At 39.5% G+C, this 26,169-nt stretch overlaps 1 protein-coding gene across 1 annotated transcript in view; it reads right to left on the bottom strand.

Moving 5' to 3' along the window:
- Positions 1–1,587: 1,587 nt before the first annotated feature.
- KDSR (3-ketodihydrosphingosine reductase) overlaps positions 1,588–26,169 on the bottom strand; it is a 63,046-nt gene continuing 38,464 nt past the window's right edge. The window contains exons 7-10 of the mRNA XM_036760970.1: positions 22,178–22,261; positions 13,819–13,902; positions 11,295–11,396; positions 1,588–4,836 (exon numbers count right to left, since the gene is read on the bottom strand). Coding sequence (XP_036616865.1) covers positions 4,717–4,836; positions 11,295–11,396; positions 13,819–13,902; positions 22,178–22,261 — 390 coding nt within the window. The 3' untranslated portion in view covers positions 1,588–4,716. The remainder of the gene's footprint in view (positions 4,837–11,294; positions 11,397–13,818; positions 13,903–22,177; positions 22,262–26,169) is intronic.

The following is a 26,169-nucleotide window of genomic DNA, read 5'->3' as shown; positions in this document are numbered from 1 at the left end:
TTTTCCCCCTCATTTTCCTTATCACTCACTTCCTGATACCCTTCCCTCTAATTGTGACTTTATAGGGGGCTTGCATTCACCAGCGTAAGTCTTTGCCCCCAGTGACTTTCAGAAATAACCCCAGCTGGATGCTGCACTCTTCCCTCAGGCTTGGTATGGTGCTGCACAGTTCCCCAAATGCATGGTGTCCTATCCTGGTGTCTCACTACCTCAGTGCTCTGGCCTGGCAGAGCTTTGCATTGCTAGTGCTTCTGGGTTGCAGGCCCCAGGAAGCTTTTGCTTCTGAAGGGCTGTAACCAAGCTGGCTGTGAAGCAAACTTCTATAGCCTGGATCTGGGATCTCCCCAATCTTGGAAAAAAGGGAAGGCAGCATGGGGGACAGGGATGGGTTTTGATGTAAGCCTGTGTCATGTCCTTGGGTCTGATAGCATCGCCTCAGTGCTGGTAGCATGAGAGGTAGAGACGGTGCTGAGTGAACCCAGGGGTCAGTGATTGTAATATCCTTTCATTTGGGGAGGGGGCGGTGTTAAGCCTTCTTTTAGATTCTGGGTGTCCTAGCCCTTGGAATCAGCTGAAGTTGCTTTATCTTTGTTGCATAATTTCTGTTTTATAGAGACTTGAGAGGTCGTGTAGATCAGAGAAAATACCTAGTCTGCCCTCTTAGTATTCACATGACCCAGACAGGAAAATGCTCTTAAATGATCCTTTCTAATTTTCTAAGTGGCCATCACTGAAAAATAAATCTAAAAAGCTAAAGATTGAGGAACAAAATTAATTGTTCTTGAATTATTGTGTATTTATAACCTGTTGCTATTTGTAATCAAATAAGGATGGAACAACTTGGCAGTCAGAGGCTGAGTACCATTTATGTACGTACAGGCAGGACATTTCTTTGCTTTTAAACTCCAAATCATTAGATTTTGAACTGAAATTGAAAATTTTCTTTCCTCTTTCTCCCTTGAACTTCCAATGAAAGGGATGTATAAACACAGGTCAAAAAATAATAATACTATACATGTTTTGCAGTTTCTTGCGTATCATTTGATCCTCAAAACAATCCTGAGATATAGTTTAAGCTGGTGTAGTAGAAGACTTGGGTCCAAGTCCTGGTTCTCTTCCACTCACCAGTTCTGTGACCCTGGTCAAATCACTTAACCTCTGATTCTCAATTTCCCCCTCTATAAAATGGGCATAAACATCTTTACCCCACCCTCCTTAGAGGGTTCCTCTAAGGAAAGCACTTGACAAACTCCAACACATTTTAGAAAAGTGAGCTCAAATTATTATCCCCATTTTGCAAGAGGAAATAGTTTCTGAGTGGTTATGATTTGCTCAGGGTCATGTAGCTAACACACCTGAACTCAGATCTTCTAACTTCTAGTCTCACATTCTACTTCCTTGCGGAGGGGGTGGGGTAGGGGGAGTTAAATGTATAAAACATTTACTGGAACCATATTACGTGCTTTTAAAAAATTCCATACTCTTCAAGTGCTTGGAATGCAAAGGTTAGATAGCACAAACTTTTTTTTATTGTGCTCAAGTATCTAAAGAAAGCACCGTCTACATAAAAATAAACCCTCAAATCTGTAAACCTCGTTCCCCATTTATTTTTTGTTTCTGAGAAATACAAGATAAGAAAATTAGTTTACAGTTCTGGCACAAATGCTCATGAAGCAGCAAGCCCAAGCTCTGGTATGTATCAAAATAACCATATACATACACTCTTTTCAATTTAAAAGTGTGTAGAATTTTCACATCAAGAAAAATATAACTAGCTATTCCCTTCTTTTTAGACTTAATAAAATATTAAATCTATTGTTACTGCCCCACACCATGGTTATAAGCAGGGAGATATAGGATGGTTGGAGTTACATCGTGATTAGTATATACACTGAATGTAATGCCTCCTGGGAATGATAGAGGAATGGGAAAGATACAATGCATTTAGACTATCAAAAAAAGTACAAATTTTGAAAGTTGGTCACAAATGGACATCCATGTTTTATTGAGAACATGACACAACAAACTAATTAAATCTGTGGTTCAGATAATGGTGGGAGAGAAAAGTTATTTTAGTATCCATTTTGCCTGGTAGACACATGATCTACTTTTTCTTTCTTTATGTTTTTGCCACACTTCTGCCATCTAACCTACTGAAAAATCCTCTTGAAAGACTTGTGCAGAAACTGACAGTAATATACTGAACATAACCAAAGAAAGAATCTGCAGTAAACATGTAAAAATTAGTGTCACTAGGATGTCAACCTAACCTGCAAAGCTCACAATAATATAATATTTTAGCTTTTCTTCTATCAATTGTGCAAATTGTTAAAGTGGACAAAAAATGATCAATAGGGTTTATCCTTTAAAAACTAGGAAGACCATGAATGGTTCTCTAAATCTCTTATAGAACTTTTAAGACTAAATGCAATTAAAAGTTTTAAAAATAAATATACATATAATAAAATGAAGCAACTCAAACCACTTGGAGCCAAGGACTCCAGAACTGAAATTCTTGTCATAAACTGTTGCAGATCATGTAGAGAAGAAAGACCAGCTTTTCAGTATAAGTATCATTGAATATCTTTTACCATGGGCACAATTTACCCTATTTGCAGGAATAAAATGAGCTCTCTGAAGGATGGGGGTCCTAACAGAGGGACACTATCAAAATAATCTGGCTCAGGAAACTTTTGGAAGGAAAAGGCTAATTAATATTATGAGAATCATTTGCCTACCTGAGCCAGCTAGGAAAAAACTAGAGCTATAGACTTTAAAACATTCTCGTGCTTTGGTTGAGGTCAGATCCTTTTAATGGTATAGCTGTATATAACAAGGAATACTTATGTAACAAACAAGCCTGATATTTCCCTTGAAATATCACTTCAGCAGATCTGCTATCATGTGTAACTTTGCTTGGTCTAAAAGTCATATCTTTAGACTACCCTGGATGCCACAACTAAGAAAGTATTATTCTCAATGTTATGAAGTCACTGCAAGCAACCTATATCAAGCTATCATGGATTAAAGGCATTCAACACCATTTTATTTTAAAATTAAACCAAGAAGTTCCAAAGATCAAGAGCAATATATTTACTCCCCTCCCCAGTTTTGCTACAAGTATATATGTATATCTATATGTATATATGCACATACATATATATGATTTTTTTAAACAAAATCCTTTCTATGTGACCACCAGAAGAGGCCTATTTCCATAAAAATGAATCCAAATGGCCTCACTATACAAATGCACCTAGGAGAGGACTTTAGAATGGAAATGCAGACGAGCCCTCCAACTGAGAAGAGCTGATAATGACCAGTATGAAACAAGCAGCATTTGCTAAAGCTCATCATAGGCACTTACTATGGAAGTCCATTAAATGAACAATGGTCCTGCTCGTTGGAAACAGCATTCCTGGGAGCAAGGGGGTTCTTAGAGATAACGGCTTAAAAAAGCATTGCTAGGGTAGGTTATATAGGCATCATTAACATACGGTGCAAAGGTAAGAATCTCTCATAGCAAAGTGTGGGTTGCGCTAATAAATTTTTAGAAAAGTATGGCATTGGTCTTCTGTTTTGTCTGGTTTGAACTGATGCATTGTGAATCACAGGCCTTATCATCTTGATCAATGAACAAAATTTATCTATTCAATCTTCAGCCTTCATGAAAGTTAAGTATATGCCACTGGAAGAATTTCACAATTTGTGTTTTAATCGACACAAATTTTCTTATTAAATTTAATTTGTTTTTTATGTAAATATCACAGTACTATCTTAGGTAAAAGTGAAGAGGAAAGGAAATTAATAAGATAAAATGGAATATATGAATTTCAGGTTATGGCTATTTAAGATATTGTAAACAATGAAGATTCTAAAATTTTATTTTTTCCTCAAAAAATCATTTTAGAAGACTGCCTTTTCACCATAGGTTAGTAGAGGGAAATTTCCCAAGCATTTTAACCTGGAGAGGAATTTTTAAAAACTCTCTCTAGGAAATATTTGTCTTTTAAATTATAGCTCGTGGCACCACCCTGCTCTCTACCGCCCCCCATCTCCTCTTACTCCCAATTCGCAACTGTGGTCATACAGTGAAATTTGCTTCCATTTGGGATCGTTGAGAGATAGTGTTGCCATCTAACATTTTTTTCACCAGGAGTAGATAGAAGCATGATGGCTATACTGTAAAAGGGTATCAGTTTAAACCTATTGACAATGGGAAAAAATTGTCAGGAATCAAGTAAGCTGAGTTTTGAAAATCACCCTAAAAATTGGTTGAGACCTAAACAATTAAAAAAATCTTCATGACTTTATGTGCCACAAAATTCATTTTTGGTCTCTACCACCACCGGGGTAGGGGGATGGGGAAAGAATAAGAGAAAAGAAATGCAAGTCGTTATTCAGAATTACCAGCAAGTAACCCAGTCTGAAATCCTACTTTCCCCCACTTCTTACAGTCCATCATTTGCCATACCATCATCTCTCTACCTCAGAACCCAGAGAATCAAAAGTCTTCATCCTCATATTTGCATAGTATTAATATTTCCTGGAATTGTATTTTTGTCTTCTTGCTTTCATCCAGGTTCCGAAAGAAGAAAGAGGTGTTCAAACTCTATGCATCCAAATCACTTGCACCAGAGTCTATAGGTCAGATCCCAGTTAGCAGCAAGCTGTCCAAATTGTTGGATAACCATCCTTTGCTTTTTGGAATGATGATCAAGCCGTTTTGTCCACAGTTTCAGACTTTGCCCTCTGGATCATACATCGTCGGATGATTCTATCAAAACTTCCAAGGTAGAATAAAGCAAAGGTTCGAAAGAGACCCATGGTAACTATCTGAAAGAGAAAGTGGTGGGGAGAGGGAGATGAGATAAAGGGAAGTGACTGAGAGTCTTCAGTTCATTCAACAGATTATTTCAAAAGTGCTTTCTCGCCTCCACTTAATAGTATTTTTTTCCCAATTACATGTAAAGATAGTTTTATAATATTTTGAGTTCCAAATTTTCCCCCTTCCCTCCCTCCTCCCCAAGGTAGCAAGCAGTCTGATGTAGGTTATACATGTATAATCATATTAATTATATTTCCACATTAGTCATGTCAAAAGTGCTTTTAAGGGCATCCTCACATTGGACTGGGTTATTTTCTCAGACACATTCTAGTCTGCTTTAAATGAAAGAAAGCCCTACCGAGAATTTCAATTGTAAAAACAACATTCACATGAACTACAAAAAGAAGAAACACATTTGTAACCTCTTGTCCTCTGAGGTTTACTCTCTCCAGATTTATCACCCAATCCAAATCCTAGAGGCAGTGAGCTATGAGCCCACAGGTCATTCTACCTCCTTTCTCAAGGAATTCAGTACCCCAATGTCTCCCTCTCTAATGTAAGTCCTGCTTTTTTTACCAGGGGATATCAACATGTTGATATCCACTCACACTCTCTAATTCCCCAAGTCTCCCATCTCTTTAACTCCTGTGCCGCGCCCCACTCCACTCTACCTCAGCTCTACACAGAGATGGTCACAGCCTTCAGCCTTGTCATCATATTTGTATGAAGTAGCTGGGTAGCACAGTGGATGGGGCACTGAGAGTCAGGATGACCTAAGTTCCAACCCTCTCTCAGAGACTAGCTGTGTGGTCCTGGCCCAGTCATTTAACCTCTCCAGCCTTAATTTCCTTATCGTTGGTCCTTTGTTCTCGAAGAAGACCAATTACATCAGGATGCGATGTTGACTTGTGAGTGAATTGGATTTGAGTGAGGCAGAGCTGTGCAAAGTTATTAGCATCACTCTTTCCTCCAGAGTCATCAGAGTCAAAACAACTGGAGATGACTCAGCTCATGTTCAAGCATGAAATGCCTGATACATAAGCATGCATGTTTGCATGTTTACTTAAGTATTTTTAAAGGACTGTGGCATTGCAAAATAGGAATAACACAATACCTACTTGATACGGTATTAGTAAGGGTTAAAGGATGTATCTGTTTTGCAATCCTTAAAGTACTATATAAATACTAGCTATGATGATGATGATGATAAAATAAACTCCAGAATTATTTTTTCCCAGATCATAATCTTCTAGCATCCTATCCCTTTTCCTGCTTAACTCTTACAACTATTTTTCATTTTTACTGAAACTGCCCATCTTTCCATTCCTCAGTACTCTCCCAGGTCATCACCCCTATTTTAACTTCACTTTATTCCTTTTGCATTTTTGACTCTAATGACAATTAGTCCAACACCACACTCTCATCTGTTCTTAAATGCTGTGCCCCCTTGTTCCATATATTCTTACATCTAGCCAAAGCCCAACCCTGCATTACTCCAACCATCTGCCTTTTCCTCTCCTATCCATAAACTACTGAACAGATTTGGAGGAAATCCTACAATTGAACTATACTACAAATTTATGTTATTTAATCTCAACTGGGTTGTCATTGCAGCAAAGAAATCCTTTTGATCCTATCTTACTTATTTCCTGTTCTGTTTCCCACAGGGGCTTTCTAAACTTCTCCTCAAACCTCTCATATTATCTCCTGCCCACCTCCACCCCGACTTTTTCAGCTGAGAAACTACAGACTATTCAGCACGAACTCTTTCTTTTCCCCTTCTCTACATTCCCAAACACATTCCCCAGTCTCTCCTTTACTTCCATCTTTGATGAAGACACGGTCCTTCTCCTTACCAAGACCAACCCCTCTATATGTACCCATAATTCCATCCCTTCCATCTTCTCCAGCAGACTGAACCATCCCCTCCCCCTATACATCCTCCCTCTGATCTTCATTCTCTCTGTATATATCTCTGCACATTCTGATCTTCAGTCTCTCTGTATATACAAATACCCCTCACTAGACCCTACCATTCCCCCGAGCTATGATCACATAACTTTCTACCCTTTCTCTACTTCCTTTCCTCTCTCAACCTTTTGCAATGTAGCTTCCAATCTCATCTCTCAACTGAAGTCATTCTCTCCAAAGTTACTCATAATTGCCAAATCTGATGACCTTTATTCAATCCTCATCCCTCTCAAACTCACTGTAATATTTGACACTATTCACTACCCTCTCTTCCCAGACACTATATCCTCTGAGTTTTCATGACATTCTCTTGGTCCTCCTTCTGATAATGACTGCTTCTCTCCAGTCTCTTTTGTTGGCTGTCCATCTATGTCATTCCCCAACTTTGGGTAAACTCCAAGATTATCCTGGACTCTCTTCTCTACACTCTCAGTTGGTGACCTCATCAGCTCCAATGGCTTTAATTGTCAAATCAATGTAGATGACACCTAGATCTATGTACCCAGCTCTACTCTCTCCCCTGAACTTCAGGCTCATCATGTCCAACTAAGAACTCATCATCTTTCCCCAAAATATAGCTCTCTCCTGAACTTCCCAATGTCTGCTGAAGGCACCACCATCTTTATAGTCTCCTGGGTACATTTCCTCAGTAAACTATCCCTTATTCCCCCATACCCCATATATCTAGTTTCCAAATATTGTGATTTCTCCCATTATGTCTCTCTCATCTTTCCCTTTTTCTCTACTCCCATAGTCACTACTCTAGGTCAGGTCTTTATCACCTCTTGCCTAGATTATTGCAATATCCTCACCACAATGCCTGCTCTCCAGCCATCAACCTCATTTCCCTCCCTCCCAATCCATAGATTCCACCTCTGGGATCCCCATCCTTGATAGATGATCTTAACTTACAAGGGGCAGTTAGGATAGAGTGCTGACCCTGAAGTCAGGAGAACCTGATTTCAAATCTCACCTCCAACTAGCTATGTGACCCTGGGCAAGTCACTTAACCTCGATTGCCTCCAAAAATTTACAAGGGGCCTTAGCCATCTTCTCACCACGCCCCTTCTGCTTTGCAGCACCTCCCTTTACTGTCTCCCTTCTCCCTGTCCCATTAGAATATAGGCTACATGAAGGAAGGAACTTTCTTGCTTGATTATATTAAGACCAGCAGCACTTAGTGCACGGTGCCTGACACATGATGATAGCTTAATCCATGCTCTGTCTATGCATTAGACTGATTACCATACTGAAGGTCTACAGAGCCGTTGTGCTGACCTCATTGTTGTATGCCTGTGAAATCTGGACGGTCTACCAGTGCCATGCCAGGAAACTGAATCGCTTCCATTTGAATTGTGTTAGGAAGATTCTGAGGATCACCTGGCAGGATAAGGTACCAGACACTGAGGTCCTTACTGAACTAAATTGCCAAGCATTTAAATTCTGCTTCAGAGAATGCAACTCTGATGGGCTGGTCACGTTGTTCAAATGCAAAATGTACGCTTGCCAAAAAGACTATTTTTTGGAGAACTCACACAGGGCAAACATGGTGGTCAGAACAAGCAATACAAGGACACTCTCAAAGTCTCTCTCAAGAATTTTGGAACTGATTGTGTGACATAGGAGACACTGGCACAGGACTGGCTCAGCATGGTGTTCCCACATCAGAGAAGGTGCTGTGTTCTATGAGCAAAGCAGAATTGAAACAGCTCAAAGGAAACACAGGATGCACAAATTTAGAGTATCCACCCCAAATGTTCACATGAACTATTTGTGCCCGACCTGCAGTAGAGCATTCTGAGCTCATATTGGTCTGATCAGCTACAGTCGGACACGTTGACATTTGACTCTAGCATAGTGATGTCATTTTGGTCCTCTTCGAGAATGAAGGACAACCAACCAACCTTTCCAACCTATACTCCGTAGCCCAGCCAGGCTGACCTGATTGTAGTTCCTCATACATTACATATCATCTATAATCTCTATGTTTTCATGCTGGCTGGATGTTCTTCATGCCTGAATTGTACTCCCTGCTTATCTCCAGCTATTAGAATTCTTTCTTTCCAGTTCAAGGACCACCTTCTACATGAGGCCTTCCCTGATTCTCTCAAGCTCTTAGTGCTTTAGTTCCAAAATTACCTTGCATTTGTTTTCTATATAATTCTATATGTATACTATATATCTCTATATATCTCTCTCTATATGTATACTATATATCTATATACTTTTGTACGTACATGTTGATGATAGAATGTTTCATTTCTGTCTCTGTATCCTTGGAGCCTGGCACTTAGTAGGAGCTTAATAAATGCTTGTTGATTATTAGATAGATTGAAGTATTAGGGTATTAAAAGCTCATTCCTTTATTGCTATGCCAAACCTGTCATGAAGTCTTCTGATTCTTCTTACAAAATATCACTTGGATTTTGGGGGTCGGCTAGGTGGCGCGATGGATAGAGCACTCAGCCTGTGTGTCCTACAAGACCTGTGTTCAAATCTGGCCTCGGATTAGCTGTGTAACTACTGCTACTGCTGTCAAAATAGCACCTACCTGAAATACTATTTTTAAAGTGCTTACCGTAGTGCCTGACACATAGCAGGTGCTTAATCAGTCTGTCCTTCCTCCCTTCGTTCCTTTGTTCCTTCCTTCCTTTCCTTCCCTTCCCTCCTTCCTTTCCTCCCTCTTTCCTTCCTTCCTTCCTTCCCTTCCTTCCCTCCTTCCTTCCTTCCCTTCTTCCCTCCTCCCTCCTTCCTTCCTTCCCTCCCTCTTTCCTTCCCTTCCTTCCCTCCTCTCTCTCTCCTTCCTTCTCCCTCCCTTCCTTCCCTCCCTCCTTCCTTCCCTCCTTCTTCCCCTCCTTTCCTTCCCTTACCTTCCCTCCTTCCTCTCCTCCCTCTTTCCTTCCTTCCCTTCCTTCCCTCTTTCCTTCCTTCCCTCCTCCCTCCCTCCTTCCTTTCCTCCTCCCTCTCTTCTTCCTTCTCCCTCCCTCCCTTCCTTCCCTCCTTCCTTCCTCCCTTCCTTTCCTTTCCTTCCCTCCCTCCTTCCTTCCTTCCCTCCTTCCTTCCTCCTTTCCTTCCTTCCTCCCTTCCTTCCCATCTTTAGTGACACCACTGTGATCTGGCTCTCCTAACTGGTTCTCCTGAATCTGGTCGCTGTCCCACAACAATACATCCTTCATATTGCTGCCAAATCTACATTCCTACAAATGCCACGTTCACAACAAAAACATGATTTATAAGAACCTCTGGTAGCTTGTTGTTGCCTATGAGGATCAAGTCTCATCTCCTTCTTCTGATTTTAACAATAGTAATACCTAGCATTTACATATGGTTTACAATTTATAAAGCACTGTACATATGTGTTATCTCATTTGGTCCTCACAATAACCCTGGGAAGGAGGTGCTATTGTATTACTATCATCCCCATTTTACAGATGGAGGAAACTGAGGCACAGAGAAGTTAAACGACTTGCCCAGTGTCTGACGCTGAATTTGAACCCAGGTCTTCCTGACTCCTTAGTCCAATGCTCTTACCCACTGTGCCACCTAACCACCAGATTTTCTAAGCACTTCATTATTTGCTCCCCATCAATGTATTCAACCTAATTTTCTGCTGTTCAAACTGAGCCACGGATAAGCCAATCTCTTCCATGTTCTCCCAATACAAATTAATTTGCACTTTTATGCCTTCCTAATTCTAACCTCTTCAGTGTCCTCCATAGTCCTCTACCTAGAACCAAATCTAAAAACAAAACAGTCCCTGCCCTTAAGGAATTGAATCCCCCGAAGTACATAACACAGGGTTGGATATATGGAAGGTATTCCATATATTTTGTTGTTGTTCAGTTGTTTTCAGGCATGTCTGCCTCTTTGTGACCCCATTTGGGATTTTCTTGGCAAAGATGATGGAGAGGTTTGCCATTTCCTTCTCCAGTTCATTTTACAGATAAGGAAACTGAGCCAAACAGGGTGAAGTGACTTGCCCAAGGTCACACAACTAGTAAGTGTCTGAGAATGGATTTGAACTTAGGAAGAGGAGTCTTCCTGACTCCAGGCCCTACACTCTGTCCACTGTACCACCAACCTGACACACTCCATACATACTTAATAAATAATCTAAAATTTTCTAGTCCATTCTTTCCCCACCCCCACCCTCCCAGTCCCCAAAGTACACACCCTTTTGGACAGGACCACACCTAGGTCATTCCAAAGAGATGGAAACTCCCTTCCCTTCCCTTCCCTTCCCACCCCCAGATAACCTCTTCCATAGTGTCTTATAATGTTTATTAGCAGTGAATTTTACCTGCTTAATGCTGTCACATTGTAATTTAAACCTATCTCCTTTTCACATTCCTGGTAGAAACAGAAAAGAGCTCATCTTTCCAGTAAAAACCCTTCATATATTGAAAAGCTGCTGTGATTAATACTTCCCTCAACCCTCTATCCTCTAGGATTAAAAATGAGATACTTTCTTCATATACTGACCCCCTGAACTTACCTGCTGGAGACCTTCCGTAATAGAAGTTACTGGCGACATTCCACAGGTCAGTGATGACAGCATGTATCCATCTGAGCCAATGGAACTATTAAAATTTCCTTGCTGGAAAATAAGAAAAGAAGGAGTGGCTAATGGCAATAGCAGGAAGATACTCCCTGCTTGCTCCCCTGCTTAGATTAATGCTGACCTTGGCTAAAGAACAAAAACCTCTGGATTCCCAGTTATTGACTCCTACTTCGTTAGGCAAGCTAAGGGTTGGACACATATGCCTTTGTGCAGGTAAGTCTTTGAATGGCTCTGTGGACACTCACCAAGCACAGAGAACCCCTTAGGGTCAGTTTAAAACCCTTGGGCTTATTAGCTCTGAACTTGAAATACAATAAGATAAACAACCCCTTTCCCAGGTAAGAAATAGTTCTAGCAGTGGTCATCCTTCCTAACCTCTCTGCAGTGTTGGTGAATTCCTCCTTCTTCTCAATATCCTCTTCCCCTACAGGTCTCGACACTGCTCTCTCTGGTTCTCTCCTTTCTGACTAATTCTTCCTTCACAGGATTCATCATCCGTGGCCTGCTTTCTCTGCATGGGTACACCCCAAGGCTCTCCTACCTGGGCCCTCTCTTCTTTCTATAGATACACTCGTTAGCTGCCACGGGTTCTACTGTCCTATCTACGTCCTATCTATGAAGATGACTTCCAAATCGACCCATACAGTCCTCATCTCTCTCCTGCGCTCCAGTTCCACTTCACCAAGTGCCTGCTGGACATATACCTGGATTGTCCCATAGACATCTTCAGCTTGCCATGTTCAAAACAGAACTCATTGTCTTTCCTTCTAAACCCATTCATCCTATTGACTTTCCTATTCAGCCAATGGCGTCTCTACCCTTCTAGGTACCTAAGTTTGCTTCAGCATCCTCCTCAACTCTTCACTCCCCCCCATACACCCACATTTCCAATCCACAAAATCTTGTTAATTCTACCTTCCTAACATGTTTTATATCCATTCCCATTTTTTTTCCACACTCATATGGCCTTCACCATAATTCAAGCCCTCATCCACCTCTTACATGAATTACTGCAATGTTTCCTAGCTTTTCTCTCTGCCTCATTGTGTCTCCCTTCTCTATTTTCCACGCAACTGCCAATTTGCTATTACTATCACTCCCCTGCTCAGGAACCTTCAGTGGTTCCCTATCACCTCTAGGATAAAATAAAAATTCTTTTGTTTTATATTTGTAACCCCTGACAACCTGGTTCTAATCTACCTTTCCTGACTGATTTTTTATTAATTCCCCTAAATGTGCTATGTTTTTGTTAAATCTATTTGTTGTTCTCCTTTCATGGAATGTCATTTCCCACCACCATATCTTTGCACAGGCTGGCTCTTATTTCTGAAATGCTATCCATCCTCACCTTGACCTCTTAGGATTTCTAGCTCCCTTTAAGGTTCATCTCAAGGGCCACTTCCTGCAAAAGGCTATTCCTGATTATTTCAATTGTTGGTACTCCCCTGAAACTATTATGAATTTTTTAAATTTGTATTTATTTGTGTATGGGCTGCTTTCTCAAGTAGAATATAAGCTCCTTAAGGGCAGGGATTATTTCATTTTTGATTATATATCTATCACCTACTATATTCCCTGGCACAGAGTAGATACTTAATAAATGTTTATTGACTGGTACATTACAAAGAATTCTCAACTTGAAGATAATGGGTATGGGTTCAAGTCCCAACTGGCTTTGCCCCCTAGACAAATCACTTAGCCCTTCTAGGCTTCAGTTTCCTCTCCTAAAAATGGGGTTGGATTAGATGACCTCAAAGGTTCTTTCAGGCTTAAATCTATGATCTTACAATTCTAAAAGGCTGAATAACTCACAAGTATTTTCTGATTTTTCTGGTTAACTCAAGTCCAAGATAATTTGACAGCTTTGTGACTATAAGCCCTCTCTTACAGCAAACTAACACTGCTGCTTTAGAAAACCTATTTGCAAAGAGGAAGTTATGAGATACCCTGAAAATTCATTACATTTTATAATTACTAGTTAACATTCAGGAAATTAGTAATGGACAATAGGAGGAAGAAAGAGACCGGAGGCTCCTGGTGAGTTAAATAGAATAGTAAACCTCTGAATAATTTTTAAAAATTGCTCTAAAAAGGAAGAAGCAGATACATAACACATGGCATCTATAGAGAGTATGATTTTTAACATCTAATAAGCTCTTCATGTTTGAGATCATACAACAGTCTTTTTAATGAACTTGGATTCTTTAAGAAGAACTTGCTTTTGATGTTAAGAAACACTGTGTTCAGAATTCTGTTATTAGAGTACTCAAGAGAGAAAGAACGGCACCTGACATTAAATATTTTGAATTCTATTCACTTAGTAAGTCAAATCAGTTCCATTAAAAACTACATACAATTATGATTTATGTTTTGAAAGAAGCTTGGGGTATATGTCTTTCTAAGCATGTGGTGCTGCCTATCCAAGTAAAAAAAGAAAAAAAATAGAGATTTTACTTACCGTGGCATCTTTGACAATTTGTTTTGCCACCTGTTCTGGTTTGCAAAGTGATGAGGTCTCTGAAATAAGCTGAGTCTCTAAAGGCTTAGGAAGAAGAAAGTTTATGTGTCAATATCATTACAATGCTAATTAAATTAAAAGCTGAGATTGCTTTCCATAGGGAAATAATTTTCTAGATTTTTTAATGTTCTCATTTTTGATTAAGTTCTTATATTCAGGAAAATGTCTGAAATTTACGGGTGCCTGCTATTACATAGTGATAGTAAAATTCAGCCCAGGGGTAGTATAAGTAAAGTGATGCCCAGTTTTCCATAAGGTACCCATTTTCTCTCTCCAGTGGGAGGGGAAATACACTTGTGCATATATAGAAACCGTCCTTCTCTGGACCCTCCCCTCCAGGCTGCCAATTGACAGGCAGTACCTTGGACAGAGGGTAGATTGCACTTTGTGGCTTAGAAAAGTTCTGACTGAAGATTAGCACTAAAGTTTTGATAATCCTCACATATGAACAGGCTTGGCTGATAGCCTATCTCGCCCTATTAGCTGAAGACTTCAGCAAAGAGTCAGTTTAGTATCAGCCTAAGGAATGCTAGTGCAGCTTTGGGAAGTAGAGAGGGGCCTTCCTACAAATCTCTAATCAGTCCATAGGAAACTATTCCTTATCCCTATTCCTATGGCAAACTGATGAATAGATAACCTAATAAAATTTCAGCTTTTGGGTCTGTGGACAATGAGATGACATATGTAAAACACTTAAAGTGCTATGTAAATACTAGTCATCTATAAAGGGCCCATTCTTCCAGTCAAGCAGCTTGCTTTCTAGTACATTTAATAATATAATATATTCACTAGATGGCACAAGTGGGTAAAGAGCTGGACTTAGAGTGAGGAAGATCTGAGTTCAAATTCGGCCTCAGACATTAGTGTGTGACCTTGGGCAAGTAACTAGATGGTATAGACTAGGTGGGACCTGGAGGCCCAAAGACTTTGTATGACTCTGGACAAGTCATTTAGCTGCTCTGTGCCTCAGTTTCTTAATCTATAAAATGGGAATGGTAGTAACACCTATCTCAAAGTTGTGAGAATCAACTGAGTCTATAAGTTCTTTGCCAACCTTAAAATACTTTACAAATGTAAAATGGAGATGATAGCAGCACTTACTTTACAGGATTGTTGTGAGGACTAAATGAGATGGCATATGTAAAAAACTCTGCAAACCCTACAGCTCTATCGCAGAGCTCCCAGGTTCAAATAGTCTTTTTCCAAGGACTGTAAGCTCATGAGGATTGAAAAAGACCTCAGAGGTTATGTGGTCTAACCCATACAGGTCATTTATTGAGATAAGATGTTTGCATGAGAGAAAACAAACAAACAAAAACTAAGACTACATATGCTTGGAATGGCATGATTTCTGGCTATTTCAGAATCAATCTGATGAGAATACATAGAAGAATAAGGACATCTGCAACAGAAAGTCCCAACACAAGCCTTATGGCGAACATGACGTTAAATCATAATTGTGCCAAACCATCAAAAGCAGCTGCATTTTATAATTGAAGGTAATTGCATAATTTGAACAACAACAACGTACTTTATGAAGTATTTTAAAAGAGAAAAGTCAAGTCATAGCACTGAGGTAACAATTTCCAAGGTATGGGAATCAGTCTAAGATCCAGATGCTGGCTCTTTGGAGGGTGTGCCAATTCTTCTAGCTCACTGGCTCTATGGAGTTGGTTAACTAGCTCTCTAGCACACACTAGTGGCGATAGCACTAGTTAACTAATTCTCTTAGCACACACTAGTGGCAGTACCTCCCCAAGGGCCCAAAGGAAACAATGGAGAATTGTCCTTACCCAGCATTTTGCTGGGGAAAAGAAACGCATTGAAAGATTTATCCTGGAGGCTGAGTAAAAATGAAATCATCATGTACTGTTATCCCCACTCCAGGAACAAAAATCTATTTACCCAATGTTATAAATCTGCTTACCAGAGCTTCTCTAAAAACAGATTAATCTGTTCTACCCTAAGACAAGACATCTGGCTTAAATTTAAATGGTGGATGAAATGACAGAAAAAGACAGGGAAAAAGAGACCAGGAAGAGAGGGAAAAACATAAAGAGAAAGCAATATAAAGAGAAAGAGAGAAACACAGGGGAAAAAGCTTCTAAACTATAAATATGTCTTACAAATGCTAAGGCCATGGCATATTAGGTGCCAATTTTCTTCCAAAGATCTTAAGACTTAGTAAGAATTCTTACAAAATAGCAAGGAAACTATCATAAATTCCAGAATTTAAGGCAGTAAGGACCAATCACTCCAGAAGTAACATGGTGTTATCAAAAAATTAAAAAAAAAATCAGGGCAGTTAGGTGGCACAGTGGATAGAGCATGGGCCTTGGAGTCACGAGGACCTGAGCTCAAATGTGGCCTCAGACCCTTGACACTTACTAGCTGTGTGACCCTGGTAAAGTCACTTAACCCCAACTGCCTCGCCAAAATGAATGAATGAATGAATGAATGAATAATTTTTTTTTAAGAAATCAGCAGAGTTGGAGTCTTGACTCTGATACTAGCATTTGATTACAATAAGCTTTAACTCTCTGAGACCCAGTTTCCTCATCTATGAAACTGGAGTGACAATACTTTCACTGACAATTTCAAAAGGATGCTGTAAGGACCTTTCTCACAAATTTCACTTTTTTAAAACTACAAAACAGAAAATAAATGCAAATTATCATTAAACACTAAAACATTTTTCCTTAAGAAGTAACACTGCAACTTTCTAATTTCATCAGAGACAAACAGTTTTACAGCACTCGACAAAATATTTTCATACAACTACCAGACTGGGTAGATATTAAATGGATTATTGTTTTGGGTTTTTTTCCCTGAGGCTCAGGAAGGCTAAATGGTTTAGTTACCTAATTAGTAAATGTCAGAGTATGGATTGGAGCCTAGGTCATTTGACTCAAGTATTGGTTTGTTTGTTTTTTCTTTCATTATAACACGTAAGTTGGGACTGGGGGGACAATTTAAAAACAAAAAATATAGCCTATCCTACAAGAGAATAATAGAATTCTTAAAAGAACAGGATAGTTTTAAGCTATTCACAAAAGAACTACGGTATTTGAAGGAAAATGGACTATCTGGAATTCCTAATAGAAGTTCCAAGAAATCTAACAGGTTAACTAATCTAAAGGGTAAACTAAAGGGAAAGAATCCATCCAAAAGGTGGCCAGGAATATTAGCTAACCTTAAAGTGATGCACGAAACTGTATACAGTCAACTGTGATCCTTTCTAATGACACATTAAGTTTATGTTAGGTAAAAAGGTTATCAGAGATTTGGACGGCTCATGCATGACATTATTACACTTCCTGTCTCCATGCTCTTGCTCACATGGTCCCCCATGCCTGGGAGGCAGCTCCCCTCTGTCCCTTAGATTCCTTAGCCTCCTTTAAGACATAGTTCAGATTTCCCTTCTTACGTGAGCCCTTTCCTGATCCCCCCGTGATCTCACTCTGGAAATGAATTTGTATTATTTTGTATTACTGGTGCTATCCATTATAGAGAGATGATTGATTTAAGGTGCAGAATGAGACATAAATGTTTTTGTATACAACCATGAAAAGAATGTGTCTTGCTTGAGATTTTAAATATGCATGCTTTGCATATTTGTCATAAGAAATTTGTTTTTCTTTTCTTTTCTTTTTCAATGAGGTGGGGGTAAAAGGGAGAGATAATATATTTGTTATTTTTTTTTTAAAGAAAGAGGTCAGGTGATGCTACAGATGTGAAATTTTGCATGTACTTTCAGATGCAGTCTCCCCATTATTGGTTTAATTCTTTATTTTGTTACAAAAGACCTCTCAAGAAGTGAGAGTAATCTGTACATGGCTGTAATGTAAAAATAAAGCCAATTTTAAACAAATAAATAAATATGTATTATTTTGATGGCTTTGAGGTCCATGTTAGAAGTCTGGAAATTCCCTGTGCTGTTGAGGCAAAGTGTTGGGAGCAGAAATATTTTTGTGTCCCTTCTTATGAAATAATTTGGAGCCATCAGGTACTGTGTTGTTAGTTCTAGTCAAATGTGCCTTGTTGTTCCCATTGTTGGTTCAATCATTTCAGTCATGTTTGACTCTTTGTGACCCCAGAGGAAACAGAGGCAAACAGGGTTAAGTGACTTAGGGTCACACAGCTAGTAAGTGTCTGAGGCCGGATTTGAACTTGGATGAGTCTTCCTGAATTCAGGCCGGGAATGCTATCCTGATGAATGGTAATTATGGGTGAATTAATCAAATTTCAGGTTCAAGAACACTCTAGGACAGGAGTTCTTAACTTAAGGACCATCAACTCCCAAGGGAGAGGCAAATCAATGAAAAATTTAATGAAGTCTGTAAGTTTAAAAAAAAATTGGTAATGGATTTCCTTTGTAATCTTTTGTATTTAAATTCACATTTAAAAACATTATTCAAAAAATAATAAAAAAAAAACATTATTCAGAGAAGGGGTTCATAGGCTCCACCAGACTGCCAAAGGAGTTCAAGATGCAAAAATAGGTTAAAAAACCCTTGCATAGAGGGGCTCAGCCAGCCAACCTCGGAGTCAGGATGACTCGTGTTTCAAGTCATGTCTCTGATACACTCCTGGCAATGTGACAGAGGCCAAGTGACTTCACTTTTCAGTGACCCAGGCAACTCTCTACGATGAAGTTACAAAGCTAATACTGACCTGTATAGTGTATATACACACACACGTACATGTCTGTGTGTGTTGTGTATATTCTATGTATAATATTATATATATGCATATCTATGTACACATACACTCTTCAATATTCATGGCAAGGATGGCAATATATTCATTCATTCAACAAATATGTGAGTATATAATAAAGCAATGACACATTTATAAAGAAATTTATAATTCTTCTTTACAACTTGATTATGGTGTAAATAAGTTCAATGTGAAGTTATATGTAGAAGATATATTGGATTCCATGCTATCTTGGGGAGGGAGGAGCAGAGGGAAAGGAAGAAAATCTGGAACTCAGGATCATGCAGAACTGATTGCTGTAAACTAAAAATAAAAAATCTTAATTAAAAAAATTAAAAATAAATAAAAACAAAAAGATAAAAAGAAATGTATAATTTTCAAAGTATTTCACAACAAATCTGTGAGGAAGACAGCATATTATTATCTCCATTTTACAGATTGGAGAAACTGAGGTCCAGAGAAGCTAGTGAGTGTAGGTATGAGTCGCTGTCCTATATGTTCCAGTGGTCTACAAGGGGAATAAGACATGGTCCTGCTCTGTAGAAGCTTAAAGTCTAGTAGGGGGAATGTGATATATGGATACACAACTATTAATACAAAACATAATGTGAAAAATGCAATAAGAAAGGTATAAAATACTATGAGAATTCAGGGAGAGACAGCTTACTTCTGGCTAAGGGGTATCTGAAAAGGCCTCATGGAGGAGGTGGCATTTGAACCAGGCCTTAAAGACGGAGAGGAAATCAAACAGGCAGAGATGGAGAAAGGACATTCTGCTGTTGTTCAATCATGTCCGACTCTTTGTGACTTTTGTCCACGGGTTTTTCTTGGCAAAGATACTGGAGTGGTTTGCCCTTTCCTTCTCCAGTGTGCTCCCATTTTATGGATGAGGAGCTGAGGCAAATAGGGGTTAAGTGACTTGCCCAGGGTCACACAGCTAGTATCCGAGGCCAGATTTGAACTCAAGGTCTTCCTCACTACAAGTCTGGTACTCTGCACCACCTAACTGCCCATGAAAGGGCATTCTTACCAGAAACAATAGCATTAGCAAGAACACAGAGATAGGAAAATTAGAAGTGCATTCAGAGACAGCAGTAGTACTATGGTTGAAGCTTAGAGTACATAAAGAGAAGGAGTGAGAAATGAAGCTAAATAGGAAAACCTGGGCCACATCGGGGATGATCCAGGGCAGATTCTATCTCTTTTAGGACTTTATAGGCAAAGGGGAGCCCTTGAAGAAGGCTTATAATTTCAAGAAGGATTTGACAGGATTGGATTAAAAAGATTAGAATGAAATTTAAGAGATGCCCTGGGGGAGACTGGTTAGAAGGTTATTACAGTGATCCAGATGAGGTGGCAGGAGTCTAAACCTATGTGGCAGGAGGGAGAATGAAAAGCCCATGGGTGGAGTACAGAGAAGGCCCCATGCCGGGTTCTGATCAGACACTCACTAGCTTTGTGATCACAGGCAATTTCCTTACTCTCTCTCAGAACTTCTGTTTCTTTGTCTACAAAATGGGGATAGTAATACTGGCACCACCTACTACACAGAGTGGTTGTGAGGAAGGCGCTTTGCAAACATTGGAGTGCTACAAAAATGTAAGTTTGGAAGCTGTAGTGGGCAGGATTTGGCCACTGACAGGTTATGGAAGGGGCAAGGGAGAGGGTAGAGTCAATGACAATAGGGAGCCCAGGTGAGTGACACAAACAGGGAAGTCAGAAGGAGGGGCAGTTTAAAGGACAGAGCTGAAAGATAGGCATGGGAGCATCTCTCTGCAGAGGGGCAGCAGAGGAAGGCACAGGAACAAATACAATTACCAAATGAGACACCCGAGAGAGAAAAGAACAGGACAGAGATCTGAAATCTGAGGAACAAGACAGTTTGAGGTGGGAAGAGGAAGAGAAACCTTTGAAGGAGACAGTGAAGGGGCAACTCAGATAAGAGAAGAAAACCTTGAGAATTCAACATCACTTAAGCCAAGAGAAGAGTTTCAAGGACCAGGTGGGTCAACAGACTATCAAAAGTAGCAAAGAATAAGAATGAGAAGTAGGTCGTTCCTTGTGAAGTTCTGAGCCTACAAATATTTGATTCAATTCACCAAGCACCCTATTTGTGGAGCATGGCAGTTGGTGATGCTAGACTAGAATTCAAGAGAGACAGACATTAGCCCATCAATAAACATGTGCGCGCATTATATAAATGTAAGTATATCCTATATGCTATTTGTGTATTATATAGTTATAAGATGTAGATTGTCCCTTGTGAAGTTCTGAGCCAACAAACATTTGATTTGATTGAACAAACACATGTGTGTGTATATGTATGTATGTATATGTATGTGTGTGTATCTACATACATATATATAACTCTATTTGTGCAAGGTACTTTGCTGAGTGCCAAAGACAGAAAATCAGATCCAAAACAGTCTCTGCCCTCACAGACCACATATAAGAGGGAGGTAACATGTACCCAAAGAACTAAATACAAGGTAGTTCAAGAAGGAAAAGAGTATTAAAATTGGAGGAGATCAGGGAAGTCGGGGAGGAGGTGGCACTTGAGATAAGCCTGGAAGACCAGGAGGCCAAGAGGAAGAAAGACTGTATTCCAGGGAAGTAGGACCTAAGACTGATTGTACAAATGCATGAAAGCAAGGAGAGGGAATGTCGACTTCAGAGATTTTGTCAAGAAAGGAGAGTGCATGAAGGGGAACAGTATGAAATAATCTAGAAAAATGTGGAGGGCCTGAAATATCAGCCTGAGGAGTTTGTAGTTTATCCTGAAAACTTTTGAGTATAAGAATGACAAGTTCAGACCTGTGCCTTAGGAAGCTTATTTTGGCAGCTATGTGGATGAAATGTTGAATAGGGGAAAAACTGGAAGTGGGGAGGATGTTATAGAAGAAGAATTGACAAGATGTGTTAACTGATTGGATTTTGGTGGTAGGGGAATGGGAGGGGCTAAAGGCAACCCAGATCTTGAGTTAAGGTCTTGAGTGATTATGAGAATTGTAGTACCCTTATCAGAAATAGGAACCTTTGGAGAAAGAGCAGGTCTTTCAACAAACACAAACATTTCAATATATAAAGAACAAAAAAAAGAAGAATATATATAAAACTGTGAAATTCTGTTACAGTTTGAGATTTTTTTTTTGGAAAATATATATTAAAATTGACAAGGTAGTAACAAAACGGCTCTTTGTGTCCATTCCTGAATTTCTTTTTGTTTTCTGCTATGTGTTTTTAATGTTATAAATTTTAATTGATTGAACCATGATTTTTTTTTTGCATCTCTATCACTAAAAATTAAAACAAGATGAAACCTAATGCACTAAGGATTTTTTTTTAAATCAACCATGTAAGTATAGGATTATGGAAAGATAGATCAAAAGCAGTTCATGTGACTTGCCCAGAGTCACACAGCTAGGAAGTATCTGAGGTTGAATTTGAACTCAGGTCTTCCTGACTCTAGGCCCAGAACTCTATCCACGGCACCACCTACCTGTCAGAAAAACAAGGAGTCTGCAGCATGATAAGACAACACCAAAAGACACATACAAAAGTAAATACTGATAAATACTACCTTTGTTTTTTTTTCTTCTGCAAAACCTGGGGTGTCTGTATCTGGTGGATAGGCAATTGTTATATAGATGTTATATGGCTTCACCTGCATTTTAAAAGACAACATTCATAAGTAAATGAAATACAGTTTTCCAAGTTATGTGCTGATTTTCATATGCCATACATAAGTATAACAAAGAAATATGATGATTCTCAAATTATATTCAAGGTTTGTAATTTAAGAACTTGGCACCTGAAACAAGGTACCAACTTTTCTGTGAGGTTCATTCTGGGGTACCCTCACTCTAACCTTTTTTACAGAAAACAGCCCCAAAGTACAGAAAAGTCGCCTTTTACCAAAACCTCCCTGAAAGTCATCAATCCATCCCCACTCAAGGAGGAATCCAAAGATGGAGAAGAAAGTGATTCAACCATCAAGGGTTTATAAAGAAAACACACGCACAACATATAAGGCTCATGTACATACGTGAAACCACATTCCTTCCAACCTCACCTCTCCCTTCACTGAAACCAGATAGTAATACTACCCACTCACTCTTCCCACCCTCAGGCAACATCTGTGACTAATTTTTTCCCTACAAAGCTGCTACTAGTTATCATCTTAAACTCATTTTACCTGTATAAAAAAATTGGAAGATGAAGTAATTATGTCCCAATCGTCATTGTTCAAGGAATATAGCCCATGTGCAAAACCAAAATCTGAGCTAGGTGGAACACACCTGTAATTTCTGCTACTAGGAGGCCTTGGACTGGGAGTTCTGAGCTACAGTAATAAGTTGTCCAAACTAAGTCCAGCAGCAAAAAGGTTAGCACCAGAAGCAGAGAGCCTCCAGGCTTCTTAAAGAGGGTGACCTGGGCCAAGTCATGATTGGAACAAGTTAAAATTTCTTCTACAGTCAGCAGTGGGAATTTGCCTGTGAGTGGCTACTGTGCTTCCAGCCTAGGCAAAAAAAACAGGGAGACCAAATCCTCCTCTCCCTACACCCCCCCCCATAAAAAGAAAAAAAAAGCTTCCAATGATCAAAGGAAGAGGCAGCAAGGTAGGACAAAAAGCACTAAATGTTGAATCAGCAAAAACCTGGGTTTGAATCCCACTAGTTAAATTAAGAGTTTTTGAAAATTCAACCACAGAAGTATAGGAATATGGAAAGATAGCTTGAATGCGGTTCATGGACAAGTCAGTCTCCCTGAAGCTTCATTTTTCTCATCTGTAGAATGGATATGCTAATAGCAACTGCTTCACAGGGTTGTAGTTAGATCAAATGAGATAACATAGCTACAGCTGCTCGGTAAATCTTAAAGTACTATATAATGGCCATGTATTGCCATTCTTGATGTCTTTATTATTGGCATTACAGGCCAGACACACATTTCCCATATGCCCCTTGTTGATACAGACATTCACTGGTACACTTCCAACCCTGAACAAGTCTTCCCTGGGGTCATATACTCAACCTCCAATACCTCCTCCTTAGAGTAAAACCCTAGACTTCAAAGACACCTTCTTCCACATATTCCTGAGGCAACCCTACAGAACAGAAAAGCATATCCTACCGTTACCTTTCCTGAGCTATTTCCTGACCATGAGGTCTCCCACTTGTTCTCCTTCCTTCCCTGAATCCTATCAATCTAGGGGAGGTTGTTCCTTCATACAGGAAGAATTTTCATACCCTGGACACACCTGAATATGACACCAGACTACCCTTTCTCCAGAACACCTACCTAGAAAGTTCTTTTACCCACTATGGAACATATTAGTTAAAATACCTCTGTTCAATAAGATACTCCTTTTCTAAGAATTTTCACTTACAGATGGTCTCTCTATATTTTGCATATCTGAATGGATGCATGAAAAAGCATTTATCAAGTGCTTAAAATATGCCAAGCACTGTTCTAAGGGAAGAAAATACAAAGACAAAATTGGGAAGTTCCCTGCCTTCAAGAAGCTTACATTCTAATAGGAAAAGGTAAGGCATAAGGAGACTGGTGGCAAGGAAAGAATAGGAGGGTATTTGCAAGGAAAGAGGGCAGGGCATGAAAATGGCCAGGCTGAAGATGAGAAGGCATGATCCTATAGAGTATAGAACTAGGTGGCTTAGGTCCTCTTAGACTTTCCAGTGGTCCAACTTGAAGGGTGGAAAATGAGCAGAAACAGAAAACAGTACAAACTATATTAGTCCTCGAGTTTGTTTCTTCATTTGTTTAACCTGAATCTAATGAGAAATTTTTAAAAATAAGCTTGGTCCCAAAGAACAGGGTTTTAAAAAAAATTTTTTTTATTAATTTTGCTGATATTTTTCTCTTCTTTGTGTTTGTTAAAAATTTTTTGTTACAAAGGATGCTCTCTAGGAGAGGGAAAGGGAGGAACCACAAGGGAAAGTCTAGGTGATATAAAGACAAAAGATATCAATAAAAATCTATTTTTAAAAAGAACTGAGCATAAGCCAGGCAGAGAAAGAAAATTTTATATGTTTCCTAAGAAATGAGCTAAGATTAAAGTGGTAGGGCTAGAGACTCCAGAAAGAAATGATAAAGGACTAAGGAGAAGTCAGGCCAAAAAGACAGCCCTTACTCTGGGCCTGAGTTAATTTATCTGTTTAAAAAGATGATGGTAGTTGGAGGAGGGGAGCCAAGTTTGAAAGGATGTAAAGTTCTCTTTAGCTCTATAATTCTCAAGCACATCCTGCTTCCCAGAGACAATCCCCTACTTGGGCATCTCCTTCAGAACCTCATATACCTTGGTATCTTTGCCCTAGCAGTGACTTGCTCCCTCAGGTCACAATATTCTAGATCACCACACTGTGATCTTTTCAATGTGAACACTGCCCTTCATCAAGACAGACCAAAATCCCTCATTGCTTTTTCATTCTCTGGAATTCTTCTTGCCCATATCCTTCCAAAAAGCCAATGCAGAAGAACTACCCAACATACCAGAGACGTTCCTCTGGTTCTTTCAATATTTAGAAATTACCAAATGTGGCATTTATACTGCCCACTTATTGTCTCTCATTCTATGTGACCAATCCATTTCCCTATTTCCTATATGTCCTCAATGACATCTTTTACACCATTTCTTATGAAAATGTACCAGAAACGCAAAAGTTCAGAGGGGGAAGGGACCTCAAAAACCATCTAGTCTAAACTGTGCCTAAAAAAATACCCTCATTTACAACATACTTGACATATTGTCATCATTCGCAATGTCATGGCCTATTTATATCCACCCTGTTTTCTTCCATTCTCTTCTGGGTCAGCTGAGTATTTTATTTCTTTGAAAGAATGCTATTCCATGATTCACAGATACATAAATCGACATCAGTGGAGTGCTTCAATACTACTAGAGCTCATGATTCACCAGTGTGGGTACTCCTTCTACCAGCATAGATTAACACCTCTCTCAGTGAATGATGTTTAGAGTTGCTATGGCCAATTCGGTCATGCCTTGTAGCCAACCTGATAGTTAATCTCTTCAAATTAAGGTAGATTGGTGCCTGGATGACAAGATTTAGAGTCTGATGCTGGGCCCAAACGGCAGGACCTCCCAGAGTTTGCAATCCACTGGTGGATTCTTCAAGAATTTAGAGTCAGCTCCACATGAAAGTGCAAGCATCAAAGCCACATGTTAGGGGAGACAGGAATATTGGTGTTAAAGAGATGGGCTTTTGAAGCAAGGCTGTTATCTAGAGGTCAGTTGGCCTGATCTTCTCTTCCTCCTCAACTCTGGCCCTCACACATGGTCTCGCTGCAGTTCCTGTCCAAGTGATGCATATTGATGGATTCACTAATTCCATTGTCTGCTAGTCGCATCTCATCATCTGAGCAACATTCATTGGTCATCTACTTTTGTCTCCCCCCTGTAGATAGTTAAATCAATCTTTTTAAAATAATTATAGATTTTGCTGATGAAGCATTGAGGTGTTCTGGGGTTTGATGCAATTAGCAAGATATCATCTGTGAATAAAAGCAAAGGAGGGAGTCCTTCTGTTTAGATTC

The sequence above is a fragment of the Trichosurus vulpecula genome, chromosome 1 (assembly GCF_011100635.1).
Source record: "Trichosurus vulpecula isolate mTriVul1 chromosome 1, mTriVul1.pri, whole genome shotgun sequence".
In the NCBI taxonomy this organism is placed as follows: domain Eukaryota; kingdom Metazoa; phylum Chordata; class Mammalia; order Diprotodontia; family Phalangeridae; genus Trichosurus; species Trichosurus vulpecula.
The sequence above is the reverse complement of the archived record's forward strand: the minus strand, read 5'-3'. Positions and strand labels throughout refer to the sequence as shown.